We start from the raw sequence: 20776 nt of genomic DNA, 5'->3' as shown, positions 1-20776 counted from the left end.
TGACCCCCCATTCTATGTATGTTCAATGTATACTGTGTGGAAAATATAAGAATACTAGAAGGTATTCTAGGTATGCTAACACCATATTAAGGCACATGCAACCAGGGATTACATTGTTACTTATAGTATACAAGGTTCAGCCATGGGATATAATCACTGTTTATAAATATATTTTTATGGCTATTTGTGCATTTTATATAATTTTACAGTGGTAATTTTACACCTGCATGTATAAGGCCAGTATAAGAATGACCATGCAAATACTTGGTGATTTCCAATATCCTTTTATAGAAAAAGCATGCAGTATCTCCTCTATGTTAAAGCCTGATTGATATGTTTGAATAGCAGATGATAAAGTCTGAACTGAAGAAAGAGCTTGAACTAAATTGATACTGGTAACTCGATTTCTGAGTCTGAGGGGCTCATTTATAAACTTCGCACAGGGCAGATTGATTTGCACGTTGAATATATTTGCCCTGCACATGGTTACATTTATAAAGCTGAATAAGAACGGAATTGCCAATTTATTCACACTGCGAATGTCTATAAGAGCTTTTTAAATATGGCTAAAATTGCAAATTGCGAATATTATGTGCACACACTGCGTTTGAATGACGCCACAACTTTGGTGGCAAAGAAAATATTCTCAAAACGGTTTGCAAATTGGCAATTTGTTAGTGTCAATGCTATTTTCGCACACAACAACCTCGCACAGTGGGCGCACTCATGCAAACACTCATCTCATTTGCGAGCCATTTGCATCCATTTTATTCTCAATGCGAATTCGCAAAAAACAGAAAGACGGGCAGAGCAGTTCAATATATTAGCGTTCAGGAAAAAACACGAACAATAAAACCATTTGTGAATAAATATGCGCTGTGCGAACTTTATAAATGACCCCCTGAGAGTTTCTGGAGAGCAAGGAAATAATTTTTAAAAATCTGGATTATGTGGATAAAATGGAGTCTATGGGAGATGGCCATCCCGTAATTCGGATAATGGGTTTCCGGATAAGTTGTGATGGGCGAATTTATTTGTCAGGCGAGAATTTGCCATGAAAATTCACCGGTGCCACAGTTTTTTTTTTTGACGCCTGTGATAGAATCGACGTCGGCGACAATTCAGATGCCAGCGACGATTAACGGACGCCCATTGTCTTTGACGCCAGCGCCCATTTAGACGACGGCAAATTGTCACCGGTGTCAAAATCAGAAATTCTTAACGAAGCGGGACAAATTCGCCCATCACTACGGATAAGGGATCCCATACCTGTAATTATATTGGAGCAGTAAATCAGCAGTTAAAATAAAGTGAAGCATGGAGGTGTATCACCGCTGCCCTCAGTAATATGGTGTATGACCTGAACAATATAATAAACATGATCCCTCAGAAATGTATACCGTATATACTTGAGTATAAGCCGAGTTTTTCAGCATCCAAAATGTGCTGAAAAAGTCTACCTTGGCTTATACTCAAGTCAGTGGGCAGTAGCTGAGATTGCAGTCACTTTTAATCATTCCTATACCAACAGTACCTCTGTTGGTTATATGAAAGAATAACAGTGCGCCCTCTGTTGGTTATATGAAAGAATAACAGTGACTGCAATATCATACAGCGCCCTCTGTTGGTTATATGAAAGAATAACAGTGACTGCAATATCATACAGCGCCCTCTGTTGGTTAGATGAAGGATTAACAGTGATGGCAATATCACACAGCACCCTCTGCACATGGTAGTGGGACAGTGGGACAATGCACACAGTAATCCGTTTGGCAATTCTCTGTCACCATCAACTTTGCAAAGAAGTCCGGTTGATCACTGGGGGGGTCGCTTTGGCGGAATGTGCGCTGCTGGGAGACAGGGCTGTAGTTGTGTCTAGGCTTATACTCGAGTCAATACTGTTTTCCCAGTTTTCGTAGATAAAATTAGGTACCTCGGCTTATACTCGGGTTGGCTTATACTCGAGTATATATGGTACATAAAATAGCAGCCACTTTTATTAGGAGAAAAAACCTGATGCATCTTACCTAGGGTTTTGGAATGTAGAAGCATTTCTGAGATGTTTACACTGATGTGAATGAACAAGGGTCTATTCCTAACAATAATGTGTAAGTAAGGCACAAGCCCTGTGCATTGTCAGATGGAGCTGTTACACCAATGTAGCTAGAAACACGAGTGGCAGGATATATACTGTGAAGATCAAAGGCTAAAAAATAGAAAATAACATGTAATGGGGCAAAGGTAGACAACATAAAGATAGAGACCAGTGCGTGTGGAAAGTCAGCATTTTTATGGAGGTATGTGTGAGCCAGCAGATATACCACTTGAGTCCAAGATCTAAATCACTGATTAGGCCATACCAGCTCACTTGGTTTTAATAAAACTGCAACAGTAGTTTCATTGTGTGTTAATATGTAATGGCATTTTTTCCTTAAAAAATCACTTTAAAGGGGTGTTTTTTTATTATTTGCCTTCTTTTGACTTTTTCTAGCTTTTAAATGGGGGTCACTGACCCCATCTAAAAACAAATGCTCTGTAAGGCATATTATTTGTAGTTTTTGAGTTATTTAGCTTTTTATTCAGCAGCTCTCCAGTTTGCAATTTCAGCAATATTGTTGATAGGGTCCAAATTAGCAACTCGCAACCATGCATTGATTTGAATAAGAGACTGGATTATAAATAGGAGAGGCCTGAATAGAAAGATAAATAAAAAGTAGCAATAACAATAAGGGGCACATTTACTAAGGGTCGAATATCGAGGGTTAATAAACCCTCAAATTCAACCCTTGAAGTAAAATCCTACGAATTCGAAGGATTTACCGCAAATCCTACGATTGATCGAAGGAAAAACGATTAGAAGGATTTTTCTTTGATCAAAAAAAGCTTAGAAAACTGATGGGGAAGGTCCCCATAGGCTAACATTGTAACTCGGTAGGTTTAAACTTCCGAAGTATTTAGTCGAAGTTTTTTTTAAAGAGACTGTACTTCGACTATCGAATGGTCGTATAGTCGAACGATTTTTAGTTCGAATTGTTCGACTCAAAGTCGTATTCGAAGGTCGTAGTAGCCTATTCGATGGTTGAAGTACCCAAAAAAATACTTCGAAATTCGAAGTTTTTTTACCTCGAATCCTTCACTCGAGCTTAGTAAATATGCCCCTAAATGTTGTTATTGCTACTTTTTATTTTTTATCTTTCTATTTAGGCCCTCTCCTATTTATAATCCAGTCTCTTATTCAAATCAATGCATGGTTGCTAGAGTAACTTGGACCCTATCAACCATATTGCTGAAATTGCAATCTGGAGAGCTGCTGAATAAAAAGCTAAATAACTCAAAAACTACAAATAACAAAAAATCAATTGCAAATTGTCTCAGAACATCACTTTCTACATCATATTAAAATTGAACAACCCCTTTAAGGAGCCTTGCTACAAATCTACTCAAATTTTTTTTTATTCAGGGTTGTCACATGATAAGAGAAGCTGGAGTAGTTTTGCATTCCTGACATTCAAGATACAAATATGGGATCCAAGGTCTCAGTGGAAGAATCCGTACGAGTGGTGATTGTTGGTGGAGGGTTTGCCGGTATTGCTGCTGCCAGTCAGCTGAAATCCTTTGGAATTCCTTTTCTGTTAGTTGATATGAAAGATGCATTTCATCATAATGTAGCTGCTCTTCGTGCTTGTGTAGAGAGTGGTAAGCTCTACCTTTTATTATAAAACCTTTGCTTCTTTTTGTTACTGGTCATTATCAACAAATTATACTATATGGCAAAAAGTATCTGGTCACCAGCCTGTCAATCTCATCCAAAAACCAAGGGTATTGATTGAAGTTAGTTATCTCTTTGCTACTTAAACAGTCTTTGCTTCCATTATAGGTAGCGGGATGGGCACTGATGTGGGGTTTGCTACTCACAGTCAGCATACAAAGTCAACCCCTGGGTGTTTACGTGGGTTTAGGTTAGGGCCAGTCAAGTTCCTCCACTACCATCACTGTATGGACCTTAATTTGTTATTATCCTGTTGAAACTGGAAAGGGCGTACTCTAACCCGTTCCAACAGAAACATGGAATTGTCAAGAATGTAATCAATTGATGCCATAGAAACTGTTTCTAGCTCCAGAATCATTACATAGCCATGTGAGCAATTAATAGCAATATCTGTTGACAGTTGGACAGCTGTTTTTTGAGAAATAACACCACAAATTGTCAAGGGGTTGAGATGTGATATCTGTTTTTAGCACGACCAGTGTTCATTAGTGAGTCTAATTGGGGAAGAATCATACATTTAACTGTAGTTACAGTACATAATTACATTATTATGAGCTCAGTGGGTACAACTTACCAGAAATAGTGCTGCAATTAGCTGTTACAATTGCTTAAACTACGCCAGCCTTTGACTTAATTGACAAAGACAAATTGGGTGAATCCCACCGATGTAGACCTAGGAGCTGCATTATTTTTTTGCAGCATTATTTGGTGATGAGCTATAGCGAATTTTAACAAATATTATTAAAGGATATCTAAATTTGGCAAATGTTTATTCTTAGTAGGGAAATCCAGGTCCAGTCATGTAACCCCCCCCCCCCACCTTGAAGACACTAATTGCTTGCATAGTGTATGGCCTATGTTTTTGTTTTGTTTAAAGTAATGTATTTTCATGAAGGGTTCATGTTGAAGGAGCAAGCTTGCTCCTATTAGCAGAAAAATGCACCAGACCAGGCGGACTTGTGAGCAAGCTCTTCCTTGTTGTCTTGCACTGGAGCACATATGCAGTAAAGTTAAAAGCCACACTTTAGCAAAAACAGGAGCCCCAGCCCCGGGGGTTATATCATTTGTATCCTTCCACAGCAAGTGTGGGGACTGCTAATCTGGCCAGTTTATTAAAGCCACATGTATATACAATACACTTATTGGGACAACTGCTGTAATTACAGAATTGTGGATGACCTGATTGCTGCTCTGGTGATTCCATATTGGCACGAGTGCATGTTAAAGTGTTGAATTTTGTTCCAGGCTTTGCAAGAAAAACGTTCATATCCTATAAGGATTCCTTCCATGACAGCTTTAAACAAGGCAAAGTGGTTGGAATAAATCTTCAGACCCAACTTGTGATTTTAGAAAGCAATGAGGTAATTTTTTTTTAAAAATCTGAACTAAAAAAATGCAAAATGACAGTGACTGTAAACATTATCATTATAATAAAGTTTTCTTCCACTTGGATGTTGTATTCTGCATCTAAACAAAGGATCTGTTGTTGGCTACAATGTCGAAAATATTTGCTGATTTTTTTTTTATACAGGTATGGTACTATCTGGAATGCTTGGGACCTCATAAGGGTCTTTTTAATCATTTGGATCTCTATACCTTAAAGGAGAAGGAAACCCTGTAGAAAAAAACCTTGTACCCCCCCCACCCCATGTAGAGCCCCCTCCCTTCTGGCTAACTGCCCCCCAGGGAAATGCCCCATACTTTATACTTACCCCTCGTTGCAGATTCTGGCAGCAGACTTCACGGCATCCATCTTCTGGGTCCTCTGTAAGCTGACAGGGAAATCGGTATTTGCCGGTTTTTGACAACTGCACATGCGACGAAATTGACGGAGATTGCAGATCTCCCAGTCAGCTTACCGAGGACCCGGAAGATGGATGTCGTGAAGTCCACTGCTAAAATCTGTGATGAGGGGTAAGTATAAAGTATGGGGCATTTCCCCTGGGGGCAGTTAGCCTGGGGAGAGGAGGGAGGGGGCTCTATGTGGGGTGGGGGTACAGGGTTTTTTTTTCTACAGGGTTTCCTTCTCCTTTAAGGCTTCTTAACAACATTTAACCATTAAATATACCCAATAGGATTGTTTTGCCACCAATATGGATTAATTACCATCAAGTGCAATGCACAGTTTCTCTTTTTTTCAAAGAAAAACAGGATATTGTTTTAAGAAAATAAATGCATTTTTTTAAATTGACTTTAAAAGGCTGAGAGACAGTCTGTCTGTAAGATTTCTGGATATCAGGTTTCTAGATAAGCAATTATAATAAAATATTGTGTTGTTAGAAGGAAGGTTGAGTTAGATTTATATAATCAGTCAGTGGCATAACTACAGAGAAAGCAGACCACGGCTGCGGGGGGTCCAGACCATGGGGTCCACTTCCTTTATAGTTTAAAGAATCCCCCCCCCCTCTCCACAGGGCAGGATTTCCCTTGGTTTTTTTTTTTTATTTAATTTTCATCAAAGGAAAAAGGAGAGTAACATTGCTTTGTACAGGAAGAGCAGTCGCTGGACATTCCCCAGCCCGCTTGGACCTAATAAAATTCAGTTTCTCAAAAAATGTTCTTAATTGGTATTTTTGCAGTTTAGTAGTGTATTGCAGCTTGTTATGTTGGCAACGTTAACGTTCACCTGTAAACAGCATTATTATCATTAGAAACAGATTCAGCTAATTGGATCTAAGCTCTAAATTCACCACTAACCAGAAAGTTATAGCTGCACCCATACCCTTTTCTTTTTAATAGCTCCCAGTGCAGGCAGCTCACTACATTAGACATAAAGAATGAATTTTCTGTTCAGAATCTTGTCTTCTCTATTTATCAGTTGGATCAGTGTAGGTTGATTTTGTCCTATAGATCTGTGTTAATAATGCAGAATTAGTAAGGGAGGCTATAAATTCGATTAATGGTGTCATGCGACTTAAGTGTGATTAAACTGTAACACAAACTGCTAATAGCAGCACTGCTGGCTGTTGTTATGGATTAAATGCTCTCCACTCCATTTATTATAATGTGCCATTCATTAAACATATCACATGTTTAATGAATGTGCCATTCATTAAACATGTGATACATATTATATCATACACAATGAATAATACACTTACCCACTATTTTTATAAAACACCTTCTTGCAATAAGACTGAGTTCCTGTCCGAAGCAGAATCTGGAACTATTACAGGTATGGGATTCGCTATCCTAGTTTAAAATCAATTATGGGACTAGGCTAAAATACAGTAATGACACTTTGATTAGAAGCGCTATTATAGAACAGCAATTTAATGTATGCTACATGTGAATATAGCTGCAGTCCATACTTTATTTTAAGCAGCTATTGACATGAACTTGCAGGTGATTGGCATGCACATCAGTGGGGACCTTTGAGCCACTTTGGCACCATATTTTTGAAATGCTGAAAGTATCCTTTATGTTGTTATCCTGGAAGGATGTTGCTTTAGTTGTAAATGGTGTTGCCCAGCAAGTTAAATTCTTAGAATTTTTTGTTTTATAAATAGATCCAAGAAAGGAGCAAGCAACCCAATGACAAGTAAAAAACAGGGTGCTCTGTAACTTACTGCCTTGTGACAGAGCACAATATGTTGATGGTCTTCTCTTTCCTGGAGATGAAGTTGAAGTGAATTTTGTGTCATGTCATATTTCCAGTGGATTTCCAGTAGCTCATGCTAAATTTGGCAATAAAGGACCAATTATACCACACACCTTACACCTTTACAAAGCACTGATACATGTCAAATTTAATTCCCATTCTATATTCTCCTGTGTGCATTATGTGTTGTAGGAGCTTTCGTTTTCTCACCTCATCATTGCAACTGGGAGTAATGGGCCCTTCCCCGGCAAGTTTAATGAAGTCATCTCTAAAGACCAAGCTATTCAGATATATGAAAATCTGGTTGAAGAGGTGAGTCATTTGGGATTGGGGAGGGAACTATTTTTTATGTGTATCCAATAACATTGTTTTAAGGGTATCCAATAACATTGTTTTAAAGGGTTATATTATTTTCAAATGTGTTATATTATTATTCCATGGGATAGTGCTGTACAGCTTACAGCAGCCCTATAATACGCTATACACCTTTTACTCAACTATGAAAGTTTGTTGCCCAGAAGTTTTTACTCCCATCTGTCTATTATGCACCACAACATAAAACTTGCTTTCATCTGTCCTTCACTCAGCTTAGAGACAACCAAAACACTTATTTGGTCACTTACTGCCCACCATAGCTATGCAACTTATTCCTTATAGGCTTTCCAATATACTGTATTCTCTGTCCCTTATCCACTTACCTCACTGTTGTATATTACTTGCTTCCTATGCAGATTCTTTCACTGGCTCACAAGTAGGATTGTGCAGAAGAAGACAGGGCTGACCTAGGAGCAGGGATTCAGGGTGGGCTGGGGTGAAACAACAGGTGATTACAAGTTTGGCGGCAAATACATTGCTGGTAAATTTGTATATTGCAATATTTTCATTTTGTGCTAGCCATTTAATAATTGGAACACAGAAGAAATAGCTAGTATTTTACCTCACTTTTTCCCCTTTTATTGCAAATACAAGAATCCTGCTCAGACTTTCTGTAATTGCCATGCAAAGCACTGTAACTCGCAGAAATAAACTTCGCCCACAATATATTTGTTTTGGATTGAATTTATGGTGCATCGTTGGCTAAAAACCAGTAATATGTCCCAAAATGGTATAGTCCCCATTATATATTTGATTTGTGCTTATTCAAATATTCATAACAGTGGAAAAATCCTGTGAGCCATTCAGCGTACTGAATAGTGGATGCAGTTTGCAGCAGAAAGCTCCCCATATGATTCAGCCATTGAACCAAGGGCCTAATGTTCAGATGAACCCAATTTGGCATCTCTACTTATGTGGCACAATTGGGAAAAGATCCACTTTGTGATAGGGTGGCCAAATTGATCCTTCTGTGTATTTGCAGGTAACTGATAACTGCACCTGCACAATGTGTCCACAGTAAGACATGTTAAATGTGGTTTGCGGAAACATCACATATACGGTATATCAAAACTGTGCATGCTTCAAGCTTAACTCTTAAAGAGAAGTGTTGCAACAAATGAAAGTCCATATTGGATTGGTGACTATTTCTTGACAATAGGGACATCTGTATTATGGGAAAATTACTTTGTGTTTTACAAATAGACTGCTGATTCAGATTGGGGAATGTTTTTGCAGCAACTTGTCTCCAAAATGAGTTGTGGTGGCAAAAATTTAATTATTCTTCATGCACATTGTGGGTACATGAAGTGGCTCATGAACACTTCAGATGAGTGAAGGAGTTGCACTGTAATGAACTGTATAGGCTGACTGTGTTCGTTCACAAGCCTGAAGTGCTATAAACTGATATTATTGAAAATCATTTGTAATCTGATAGGAGTGACTTGATTCAATGAACTCTATGGGATTATACATGTACCGAAGTATCTTTATCTACATCCACTACTTTTTTATTGTTTATTTTGCAAATTATTATTTTATGTCAGTTATAAATTGCCCTTATGGGCACAGATTGGGTGCTTTCTAACAGCTCAGTCACATCACATGAACAGTTTAACATTATGATCATCTTCTCTAGATTCAGAAGGCTAAGCATGTGGTGGTAGTGGGTGGAGGTTCTGCAGGAGTCGAGATGGCGGCTGAGGTTAAGACTGATTATCCAGAAAAAGAGGTACGGGGAGGAAAATTGGATATTGACTTTTATAACACTTGTGTGAATACCTTGTAACTGGGTTTAAGCCCTGTTCTTTTGTATGTAAAGAGTAATCTAACCCACAGCTAGATCTGATGTTTTGGCCCCAAGGTTTACTACAAACCTGTGTATAGATAGCTCAAAGGAACACTAAACCCTTTGAAACCATATGAAATGCCATATTTTATATTATGAACTTATTGTACCAGCCTAAAGGTTCAGCTTCTCAATAGAAGCAATGATCCAGGACTTCAAACTTGTCACAGGGGGTCACCATCTTGGAAAGTGTCTGTGACCTCACATGTTCAGTGGGCTCTGAGCAGCTGTTGAGAAGCTAAGCTTAGGGGTTGTCACAAATTATCAAGCAGAACATTAGGTTTGTCTGTAATATAAGATGATGCCACAAGGCTGATTATTAAATGCGGATGCTAGTTGCACTGGTTTCTGTGCTGTCATGTAATAATTATCTATATTAATTACTCATCAGCCTTATATTGTGACATTTATAGTCTGTCAGTAGAATACACAGATCTTCATTGCTAAAAGACTGTGGTTGCCTTGTGCTGGTACAGAAGCCCAAAACATAATGCACAACATTTCTAGCCTACTTCTTTAGTTAAACTTTTGTTTTTCTTTAAGGGCAGAATCTTGTGTTTATTTTAAATAGAAAGCTCATTTGTGGCGCATAATGATATACTTTATATATCTGGTATCTATGTACAATAAATGTTGGATCGTCCATTGGATATATTTGAAAATGTAACATAGCCCCCATGCACCGTTTCATCAAGTGCATGGGGAACTGGCAGATGAGGTATCCATTGGTCATTCAGTTGATACCTGCAGCCAGGGGTACTTTTATTCTCCAGTTCTCCAGCATTTTTTGTACATGCTTAGGACAAAAATTAGCAAAGATTGTCATGTTCCACACATGCCCAGGGTATAGGAAGAGTAAGGCGGCATGCAGGTCCGGATTGAGAATTAAAATAGGCCCTGGCATTTCAGGTACACAGAGGCCCAATCACTCCACACAGAGGCCCAAACAGCCTCCACCAGCCCACTAAATGCTGACTTTCTATGGCACCTCATAGCAGCCCCTCTGGCATTTGCCAGAACCCACAGATTGCCAGTCCGTGCCTGGCGGCATGCTGTTAAGAAGTAAAGTTTTCCAGGCTGGTACATTTTTGGAAGAAGAGGAGTTCCAGCCTACAGTCTAAAAGTAGTGATCCCCAAGCAGTAGCTCGCGAGCAACATGTTGCTCACCAACTGATTGGATGTTGCTACCAGTGGCCCCAAAACAGGTGCTTATTTTTGAATTCCAGAATTGAAGGCAAGCTGTGTTTGCATAATAACCAGGTGCACTGCCAAACAGAGCATCCTGTAGGCTGCCATTTTATATAGGCACTACCCAATGGTCAATCACAGCCCTTATTTGGCATCTCCAGGACTTTTTTCATGCTAGTGTTGCTCCCCAACTCCTTTTACACCTGAAGTCCCTAGTGAGGCTCCAATCAATAAGATTACTCACAATATATATTTTTGTTGACTGTCATATATTTTACAGGATGTCCCCATTTGTTGCCACAGGTCACTTTAATCCATTCCAAAATTGCATTAGCAGATGTTCAGCTGCAACCAAGTGTCAGAAGAACTGTGAAGGAAATCCTGTTGAGAAAGGGTGTCAGACTAATTCTGGGTTAGTACATTTATTTTACACAAGTAACAAAATTGCAAAAGTGTTCATGTACACTTTCTGCATATTTAATCATATGCCAAACTTCCATAAACTAGTCTAAGATAAGAAATATGGATCACACAGATTGATGAACATTATATAATGTTGCAACGATTAAACAGCCCAACAAGGTGTGAAGAGTTTGGTCAATTTAGATCATAAGCATAGATCATTATTCTCTTATAGCCTCTTATTTGATCAGCCTTCAGTCCATCTATGGACAAAGCAATGCAGATAAAATGTAATCACCTTTAAAGTACTGTTTCTTAACCTGGACTCCAGATGTTACAGAACAACACTCCCAATGCCAGGATCCTTCATTTTGTATGGGAGGATTCTGGGAGTTGTAGCCCAGTGACATCTGAGTACCCAGAGACAGGCTTTAAAGGGGTCAACCTTTGCTATATTAGTGGACTGTTTGGATACATAGTAATAAAGATTGTTATTCTTATTCAACATTGAGGGTCCTAATGAACAATAGGTTTATGGTGATGTGAATATCGTATGCACTGGGGCTATTACATTGGTTGTACTGTGTTTTATTATTAACAGCACAAAAAGTCACCAATTTGGACCAAGTGACTCCAAATGTTGCCCAAGAGAACATGGAGTTGCAGTTGGACAAGGACTCGGAGGTGGTAAATTGTGACCTTGTTTTATGTTGCATTGGATTGAAGGTCAGTTCCTCAAGTTACAGAAGTGCTTTGGGTAAGTCTCTTAGGAATATAGTAAATTGCATTAATTACAGGAAAGCAAAGAATGGCAAATATTGTGCCTCTATTTTGTCCTTGATTTCACCTATGAAGGAAAATAAATAAAACAATAAAGATGCCGGCGGTAGCAGTCACTGTGTAGCATTTGGTCTTTGTTACTTTTTTTCCATATATTTTTAGTATTACAGGTATAGGATCCATTATCTGGAAACCCGTCATCCAGAAAGCTCAGCATTATGGAAAGGCAGTCTCCCATAGACTCCCATTATAATCAAATAATCCACCTTTTTTTATTCTCTGTATTATTAAAATAGTACCTGTACTTGATTCAAACTAAGATATAGTTAATATTTGTTGGAAGCAAACCCAGCCTAATGGATTTATTTAATGTTTACATGATTTTTGGTATGATGATCCAAATTATGGAAAGATCCGTTATCTGGAAAACCCCAGGTCCAGAGCATTCTGGATAACAGGTCCCATACCTGTATATCCACTGTTTTACATTTCCATTTTAGTAGGAAGTACAAGAAGTTCATGTGGACTCAAATACCTTTCAATAAATTGAAATTTTGCACACCAAGGGCTGTAGGGAAATTTGCTTGACCACCATTGCTCATAAATGATCCCTTAATTAGAAAAAAAAACCCTAAAAATGAATATGGTTTGAAACGTCATATTTATATAATTTCTATAGAATTAATGATCCAGATCAAGTTGTCACATGAGGACTATGGTTGCCTTGTGCTGGTACAGAACACCAAAACATAGTGTGCAAAACATAACTGTACTTCTTTGTTATGCTTTAGTCTGTGTAATTAAGATGATCTTCTATTTTGGAGAAAAATAACTTGTCACTGCATATCTATAGTCTATTATGTATCATTAAAGGAGAACTAATCCTCCCCCACAAATTCATTCTAGCTTAAATTCACAGATTCACCCTTTCCCAACAATATCACCACCTAGTCCCTTAAATTAAAGAGGTCATCTAGATAGACTTTTATATGTTGTAGACATTGATATTAAGAGACAATATGCAGTTGGTCTTCTTTTATTTTTTATTTATTTTTTGCAGTTTTTCTGTAATTTTGCATTTTGTTCAGCAGCTCCCCAGGTTGGTAGTTTAGCAGGTATCTGGTTGCTAGGGTTTTATTTACCCTTGGAACCAGACAGTGGTTTAAATGATAGACTGCAATATGAATAGAGAGGGACTGGGATAGCAATATAGACTATTCAAATAAATAGGAGCTGTAAAATTGTAGCCTCACAGAGTAATAGGTTTTTAGGTCACAAGGTCAGTTACTAGACAAGTATAAAGACAATTACATAACCTAATTAGAAATTTCTGCTGTTGTCAACAGCAATGTTATGGCTCATCTATTGATGGGGTACAGGGGTAGTGCAGACAAGGGCCCTGAGAAATGTAATAATGGGACTCACTGGTGGTGAAAGGGGTGTGTTTGTGGGTGAGTAGATGGCATTTGGATTGATTTTAGGTGGGATTTTATGATGGAGTGTTTAAGGGCATTGCCATGTTTCAGACAGTTTTTGTTTTCATTGGGTCCCATTCTAATTGTTGTCAGATTTCTCCTTTCATGGGCCCAGTGGGTTAATAAATGGGACGCCCATAAGGAAAAGGGCCCTTCTTACTTATGGGACCCTATGATCCCTGATAGCGGCCCTGCCTGCTGGCGCAAACCATCCTCTGTAAGCTGCAAAAGCTGTTCAGAAAATCTTCAAGGCTTTCCCAGGTTATTTGAATGACAGTGAAGTAATCAGAAATAGCTTTGACGCCTTATTGCTGCTGTCTTTAATATTATCTCTAGTTGTAATGGTGCTGGTTTGCTAAATGTACCCCTGCATACTGTATGGCAGCTTAACATATATTTGTCTTTCAGGTGACAAAATGGCAGAAGACGGTTCCCTTATAGTTAATGACTACCTTCAGGTGCAAGGACATGAAAATGTTTATGCAGTTGGGGACTGTGCATATATTAATGAACCCAAGATGGCATATTATGCTGGCATTCATGCCAGAGTGGCAGCAACCAATGTTCGGAACAGCCTGATTGGGAAATCACTTAAATCCTACATACCAGGTACTGGGGGGGACGGGACTGTGTTCCTTTATATTTGTTCTTTGGCTGATTCCATAATAAAGCTGACAGAATTCTTTGTAGCGTCTTTGACATTTATTTAATGGTCTCTATGGTGGGTTAATTTGAGTCAATGTGGCCAATAATCCTAAAGTGACTTTTTGCTCTAAATTTAATTTAAAAAAGCTGCATGTTGCATATAAAAATAGCTTTGTGTTTCATTTCAATAATAGCAGTACCATACTCCCAAAAGGATTTAAAGAACCCTAATTAATCTAAATTACATTATAAATCACATGATTGCATTCAAAAATTGCCTACATAAATACTGGAATGCTGCGGTTGGATGACAATGCATATAATGTATCATAAAGAAATTGTTTATGCATCCTGGAGAATTTATATAGTCACACCAAACACAAAATCCCCAGCAGAGACAACTATGCAGTGTAGGCTTCAACATGACCAGTTGCTCACAATCTGTAATTGGCTCTATCTGCAGTGTAAGCAGGGCTGCCATCAGAAATCATGGTGCAACATATAAAAAAATGTTCTGCCCTCCGACCCAACACCAGAGGTCCCACCCAGACCCCCACATACACCCCACACCACAGTAAAAAAAGCCACACAAATATGGGCGATAAAACATGAATGCTAAAAACTCATTGGTGACCAGGGTCCCCCCTACAAGTTAAAAAAAAAAAAAACATTGGTGGCCAGCCCCCCCCCCTACAATTTAAAAAAAAAACAAAAAAAACCCAGTGGTGGCCAGGGGTTTAATTAAAAAAAAAACAAAAAACATTGGTGTGCAGTGGAACTTACAGTACCTTAAGTTCTTCTTACTTCTTCTGCGATTGCAGCTTCTTTGGTTTTCTTAGACAGCTTCATTGGCCCCAGAGGGGGCCCCTGGGGTAGCAGCCCTGTTGGACTGGCCCACCGGGATACCAGGAAAACTCCTGGTAGGTCCAGGTGTTAGTGGGCCCTCCTGCTTCTAAACATTTGCCCTATTTCATGGCCATTCCCTATTTCTATGAGAACAAAGAGGTGTAATAGATGGAATAATAGATTATAGTATTTAAAGAAAAGAGAATAGGAGAATAGAGGTTGAGTGAGGAGAGGAAGAAAAATAGAACTGAGAATGGGACCCTGGTCTAAGGTTTTTTTTTGGTTGGGCCCCTTGTGTCCCAGTCTGACCTTGGTGTAATGTGAACATAAACGTTTTATTTCAGTTTGACTGAAGTCAGTCAATAATTTAGCAAATCAATTTTGGAATTCATAAAGTAATAAACATTTATTTTTACAATGCACAACTTTCTATGAGTCATGTTACACAATGACACACTAAGTCTATTATTTAAAGTCGAACCACCAAATATTGTTTAAAAGGATTTTAATTCACTTATGTTTCTTGTGTATTCTGTATATATAAAGTGTATATTAAAGCTTGCCTGTGTATTTATTTGTAACATTTGTTTACTTCTTTTTCTAGGGGCTCTTTCTATGCTTCTTTCAATGGGACGAAATGATGGCGTCGGACAGTTCAATGGATATTATTTAGGTCGTTGTTTCGTGACCATGGCTAAAAGCCGTGATATTTTTGTTTCAAAGAGCTGGAAGGAAATGGGCCAAACGATGCCTCGTTAATTCTGCAGCTCAGAGACTGGATGAAGTTTTGTCTATTAAGTTTCTTGCTGATGTTTGTGCAAATGCGACTGTGTGTAACAGGTTGGGGAATGCCTACAATTGAAGACACTTTAAACCTACTAACTAACACTACCTCACTTTTTTTTATGGTTTTATGGTTGACCACCTGTTCCCAGTGAAGGTTCTGGATATTCCTATATCATTATCTTGGAAAAACTGAAAAATTCATTTATAGTTTGTGTGTGTATGGATGCTGGATTTCATTTAGAGTGGTTGAACTTGATGGATTTTGGTCTTTTTTTCAACCCAACTTAACATGTTACTATGAATAATTTGACTAAAAGCTTTATGAGAAGATCCAAACAAGAGCAACATAAGCACAACCATTGTTACCTGAATGAATGGCAATTCAGTACATAGCACAAGTTTAAACAGATTTCTACAGTCTACTGTTGCATTAGACATGGGGAAGCCTGTTTTCTAATTTTTAAGGTTGAGAAAAACAAAATGTGAGCGCCAAAAAAATTGTGCAACTTCTTTTTCTCTAAAGACTATTCTCGTGCATCACATTGTTCCATTCATTTTCAGTGAGGTTTTAAAATACTTGAATGTTTGAATGAACTGAGAAAATAAATATATATTAAAGCTGTTAAATCGAACCACATCAGCTTACTTACGGTACTTGCCGAGTTTTTTTCTGTGGACTTTTCGTAGTTTTATTTTTTAATGAAAGCTAAGGTTTCTTCTAAAATTGTGAAAAAAATCTCAAATTCAATTTTTTTTTTTAAAAAAAAGGCTACTATGAGTATTATATATTTTAAAAAAATACTGTGGTTTTGTTTTTGCTTGTTTTCCTTTAATTACTTTTTTTCTCTTTTCCACACTTCTAAAAGGACTAAACGTATAAACTTGCTCCTACTGTTGCTGTGTGGACTTTACTAATATATCAGATTTTGGAAAGCCTCTTGTTCCTTATAAATCTGATCACGGGCTGCTGCCCCATACCCCCGTGTTGCTTACTTTTAAGGGAATAAAAACTCTTCACAATGCTGTTGTAGGCCATAAAAAAAGCCATAACCAAAGAATAATAAAATACACAAGTTTAAAATTGTACAGTAAAAAAACACCTTCCTCGATTCTACTGATAAAAAAAGTCTCACAGTACAAGACACAAAAAACAGTTATCATCAACGCAAATACAGGTGTGAGATCCGTTATCCAGAAACCCATACTCCTATAGATACCATTTTATCCAAATAAACCAAATTCCTAAAAATTATTTCCTTTTTTTTTCTTGTATTTGATCCAAACTAAGATGTAATGAATCCTTATTGGAAGCAAACCCAAACTATTGGGTTTATTTAATGTTTACATGATTTTCTAGTACTCTAAAGGTAAGAAGGTCCAAATTACAGAAAGATCCATTATCCGGAAAACCACAGGTCCACATAATAAAAGAGTACCTTGTTCTTGATCCAAACTAACATATAATGAATCCTTATTGGAAACAAAACCAGCCTATTGGGTTGATTTAATGTTTACATGATTTTGTAGTAGAATAAGGTAATAAGATCCAAATTATGGAAAGATCCATTATCCAGAAAAGCACAGGTCCCCAGCATTCTGGAAAACAAGTCATACTGTATATCTGTATTACCAGATTGAGGAATACTTATCCCAGGTCAGTAATTCATTTATCAGTAACATGGGGCTGCCAAATGGCAACTGACAATACCCCAAACCAGTTTGAGGTGATATATGCTACTGTGTAATATATTTATAGATGACTTATGTATAGATATGGAGGTTACATAAACACATAGGCAAACTATTTATCACACAATCTATTATGTTGTTACATGTAGTACTACAGCTGTTCCATAAAAGTTTCCTATGTACCTAGCACATAAAGCAATAAAGCAATAAAGTTGTATTTGACCTGACTCCTAGGCATTATGTAATGATAAAATGATATTATATATACACGTATCGTAATGCAAGCAATGCAGTTAAAGGCTTCTTTATTAATAAGTCATTCACGTCTCACTAAAGGAATCATGGGAAAAGACAAGCAAACGACTCATTGATGCTCTTGTGGCCCTTTATTCATAAATAACCTCTGGTTTATGAGCACAGATACAGCTTAAATATTTAGAATCATAAATCCCAAATTCCAAACAGCCTGTTTCCATTAGTTAGATCTCTTGCATCAATGCAAACTAATACTGCTTGTAGCTAATAACGAATAATTGTCCTCATAATGTTGCGCAAAAAGTTAGCGTGTGTTGTCCTTGCCATGATACTGGCTTTAAAATGGCATTTTTTCATAAAAAACCCCCACAAAACTGTAACCGTTTCCCTTTACAATGGATCCCAAACAAATATTTTGTTTCGCTTGCATATAGAAAAGAGCCTTGAGACTACACAGATTAAACAAGGGCCATAACCCAGGAAACTCAATAGTCAGATAGGTAGGGTCAGCTAATTTGCATTCATCTGTCCAGCTCCTTAAAGGGATTCTGTCATGATTGTTATAATGTATTTTTAATTTCTAAATTACACTGTTTACACTGCAAATAATTCACTCTACAATATAAAATGTGTGTCTGAATGTGTCGCAGTGGGACCTGGCTTTTACTATTGAGTGCTGTTCTTAGATCTATCAGGCAGCGGTTATCTTGTATTTGGGAGCCGTTATCTGGTTACCTTCCGTTTATCAAAGCACAAGTCACATGACTTGGGGCAGCTGGGAAACTGACATTCCTAGCCCCATGTCAAATTTCAAAATGAAATTTTTTAAAAAAACCTGTTTGCTCTTTTGAGAAATGAGCGGCACTAACTATTTCCCTTGACAGAATCCCTTTAATTTGTTTGCACAGAAAACAGGGCTTTAACACCAGGAAACTGAATAGTCCAATAGGTAGGCTCAGCTAATTTGCATTCATCTGTCCAGCTCCTTAATTAGTTTGCAAAGAAAACAGATAGTTGTATTGGTTCTGACGGTAGAGTGGGTTAATGGTCTTCCTGAAATTAAATGCAACCAGAGTGCAGTGGCCAGAGTCCTTAATGTACAAGGTATAGTTTGCACACTTTCCTATGTTTGATTTAAAGTGCAGAGAAATAGTTATTCACAAGGGAGGGAGGAATCAATATGTTAGGAACCCTTTCACCGAGTGCAGTGATCCCTAACCAGTGGCTCTTGAGCAACCCCTTAGATGTTGCTCCTGGTGGGCTCAAAGCATTTTTCAATTCCAGACAAGTTTTGGTTGCATAAAAACCAGGTGTACTACCGAACAGTCCATACCAAATAGCCACTCACAGCCCTAAGTTGGTATCCGCAGTGACTTTTTTCATGCTTGTTCATGAATGTGGCTCATGGGTAGGTTGGGTACCCCTGCCCTAGTGTATAAAAACACTTCATCTTTTCCCAGGGTTGGTGTACCCGTCTAACTGGTTGATATAGATAACTAAGCAAAGGCAACCTTTAGACCTTTTATTGCATTACCTTTTTTATTACATTCAATGGGGGATGCCCAGCGTATCCCCACCTCCTAGTAAACAAGACCGTTCCTTGTCTTTTGAAAACAAACAAACATTGTTTTGTCCAATACGCAACATAATTTACTCAACATTTTGCATTTCTTGCATCAACTTTTTGGCTTAGAATGGCATAAAAAGGAAAAAAGTTGACTTTCAGACAATTGTGAAATTATCATTAGATGACATTTGTGGCGATTTCATGCCAAATTTTTCTTAATGCCACTTTTGTGAATTCCCTCTTGGTTTACTGGTTGTTTACTGGTAATAAAATTATCTACATAGCAAGTACCAAACATGTAGTAGCTTCAGTTTCCCTGTTTAGTCACAGGAGTTTTAAAATCTTGGATTTTGTTAGGAGTGTCTGCAATACGCACATGCTCAGTGGGCTTTGAGCAGTTGTTGAGAAGCTAAGCTTATGGTCATGAACACTGGTAGGTAAATGCAGTAAATCTTTCAGGTCTCAAAGTGAAAAACTCACCGGTTTAGGGAATGGGTCCAGGTGCACCGCCCTGAACCTTCAGCTGAGGGAGCGGATAACCGTATAGAGAAATTGAGCAGGCACTTCCAAGGACCAATCTTCCAGGCAGACTTTACAATTAAAAAAGTATTTTATTTATTGAAGTGCACTAGGACACATCCTAACGTGTTTTGTATTGATGGGATACTTAATCATAAACTCAGCTAAGCTAAGCTTATGGGTCATTGCTGAGCTGCAATGGAACATTTATGTTTAATAAATAGGCCCCTGAGTGTTTTGTAACACAAATATGTAAGGCTACTTCTATATGTACATAAAGTATTTTCTGGTTGGAAGATTACCTTATTTGAGTGCCTGCTCTACACACACTCAGTTTGATCCACCCCCTTGCTGACAGCTCTGGGTGATACACCTGGGCCTCTTCCATTATGTGGTGAGATATTTCGCTTTATTGACCACTCTGTTTGTCTCCACTTGTTGTGCTTGTGGCTAAAGCAGAAAGTAGATTTGTGTTTTCAAATGGCTACACACAGCTGCCTTGTAATAAAAACATTCATAAATTGAAAACAGTCTATTATCTCTGCAGACAACCTTTTAAATATAGATTTAGAGGTAATATCCAGTGAGTACAGTCCATAGAATAACAAGGGGTTTAGGAACTTCCATGCGAATAACATTTTACAGTGCAGTAACTGTCAGCATTTCTGCTTTATTAGTTGCCTCATAAATCAGTACGGTGTTTTACTGTCAACCGTTTCTCTTCATTATGCTGCAAGTCTCATCATGTATTTTGTGGAATCCATAAAACTGCCCTGCGGTGCTGGCGAGATTCTGTTTATTATAAAGGTATGCTGTCTGTGAAGCGGACTGTACAAATAGTAGAATCCGTGATCAGTAACACCAACAAATGAAAGTGTTTTATATGCAGTTAAATAAAATGCATTGTTGCCCTGAGCTGTTAAAATGATCTTAGTTTCAGAAACGCTGCTATCGTTTATATACTGTACAGGAGCTGCTGTGTAGCCAGGGGGACATCCATTCAGACTGAATATGGAAAAAAAGACAAATTTAC

At 38.0% G+C, this 20776-nt stretch overlaps 1 protein-coding gene across 1 annotated transcript in view; it reads left to right on the top strand.

Moving 5' to 3' along the window:
- aifm2.S (apoptosis inducing factor, mitochondria associated 2 S homeolog) overlaps positions 1–16367 on the top strand; it is a gene marked incomplete at its 3' end in the record, with an annotated part of 18457 nt that extends 2090 nt beyond the window's left edge. Inside the window, 8 exon segments of the mRNA NM_001097928.1 lie at positions 3461–3696; positions 5015–5130; positions 7563–7682; positions 9382–9474; positions 11083–11191; positions 11783–11938; positions 13845–14045; positions 15532–16367. Of these exon segments, the coding sequence (NP_001091397.1) occupies positions 3522–3696; positions 5015–5130; positions 7563–7682; positions 9382–9474; positions 11083–11191; positions 11783–11938; positions 13845–14045; positions 15532–15686 (1125 nt within the window). The 5' untranslated portion in view covers positions 3461–3521.
- Between the last annotated feature and the right edge of the window lie 4409 nt (positions 16368–20776).

The sequence above is a fragment of the Xenopus laevis genome, chromosome 7S, assembly GCF_017654675.1.
Source record: "Xenopus laevis strain J_2021 chromosome 7S, Xenopus_laevis_v10.1, whole genome shotgun sequence".
Taxonomy (NCBI): Eukaryota; Metazoa; Chordata; class Amphibia; order Anura; family Pipidae; genus Xenopus; species Xenopus laevis.
This window is presented reverse-complemented; position numbering and strand designations above follow the sequence as displayed.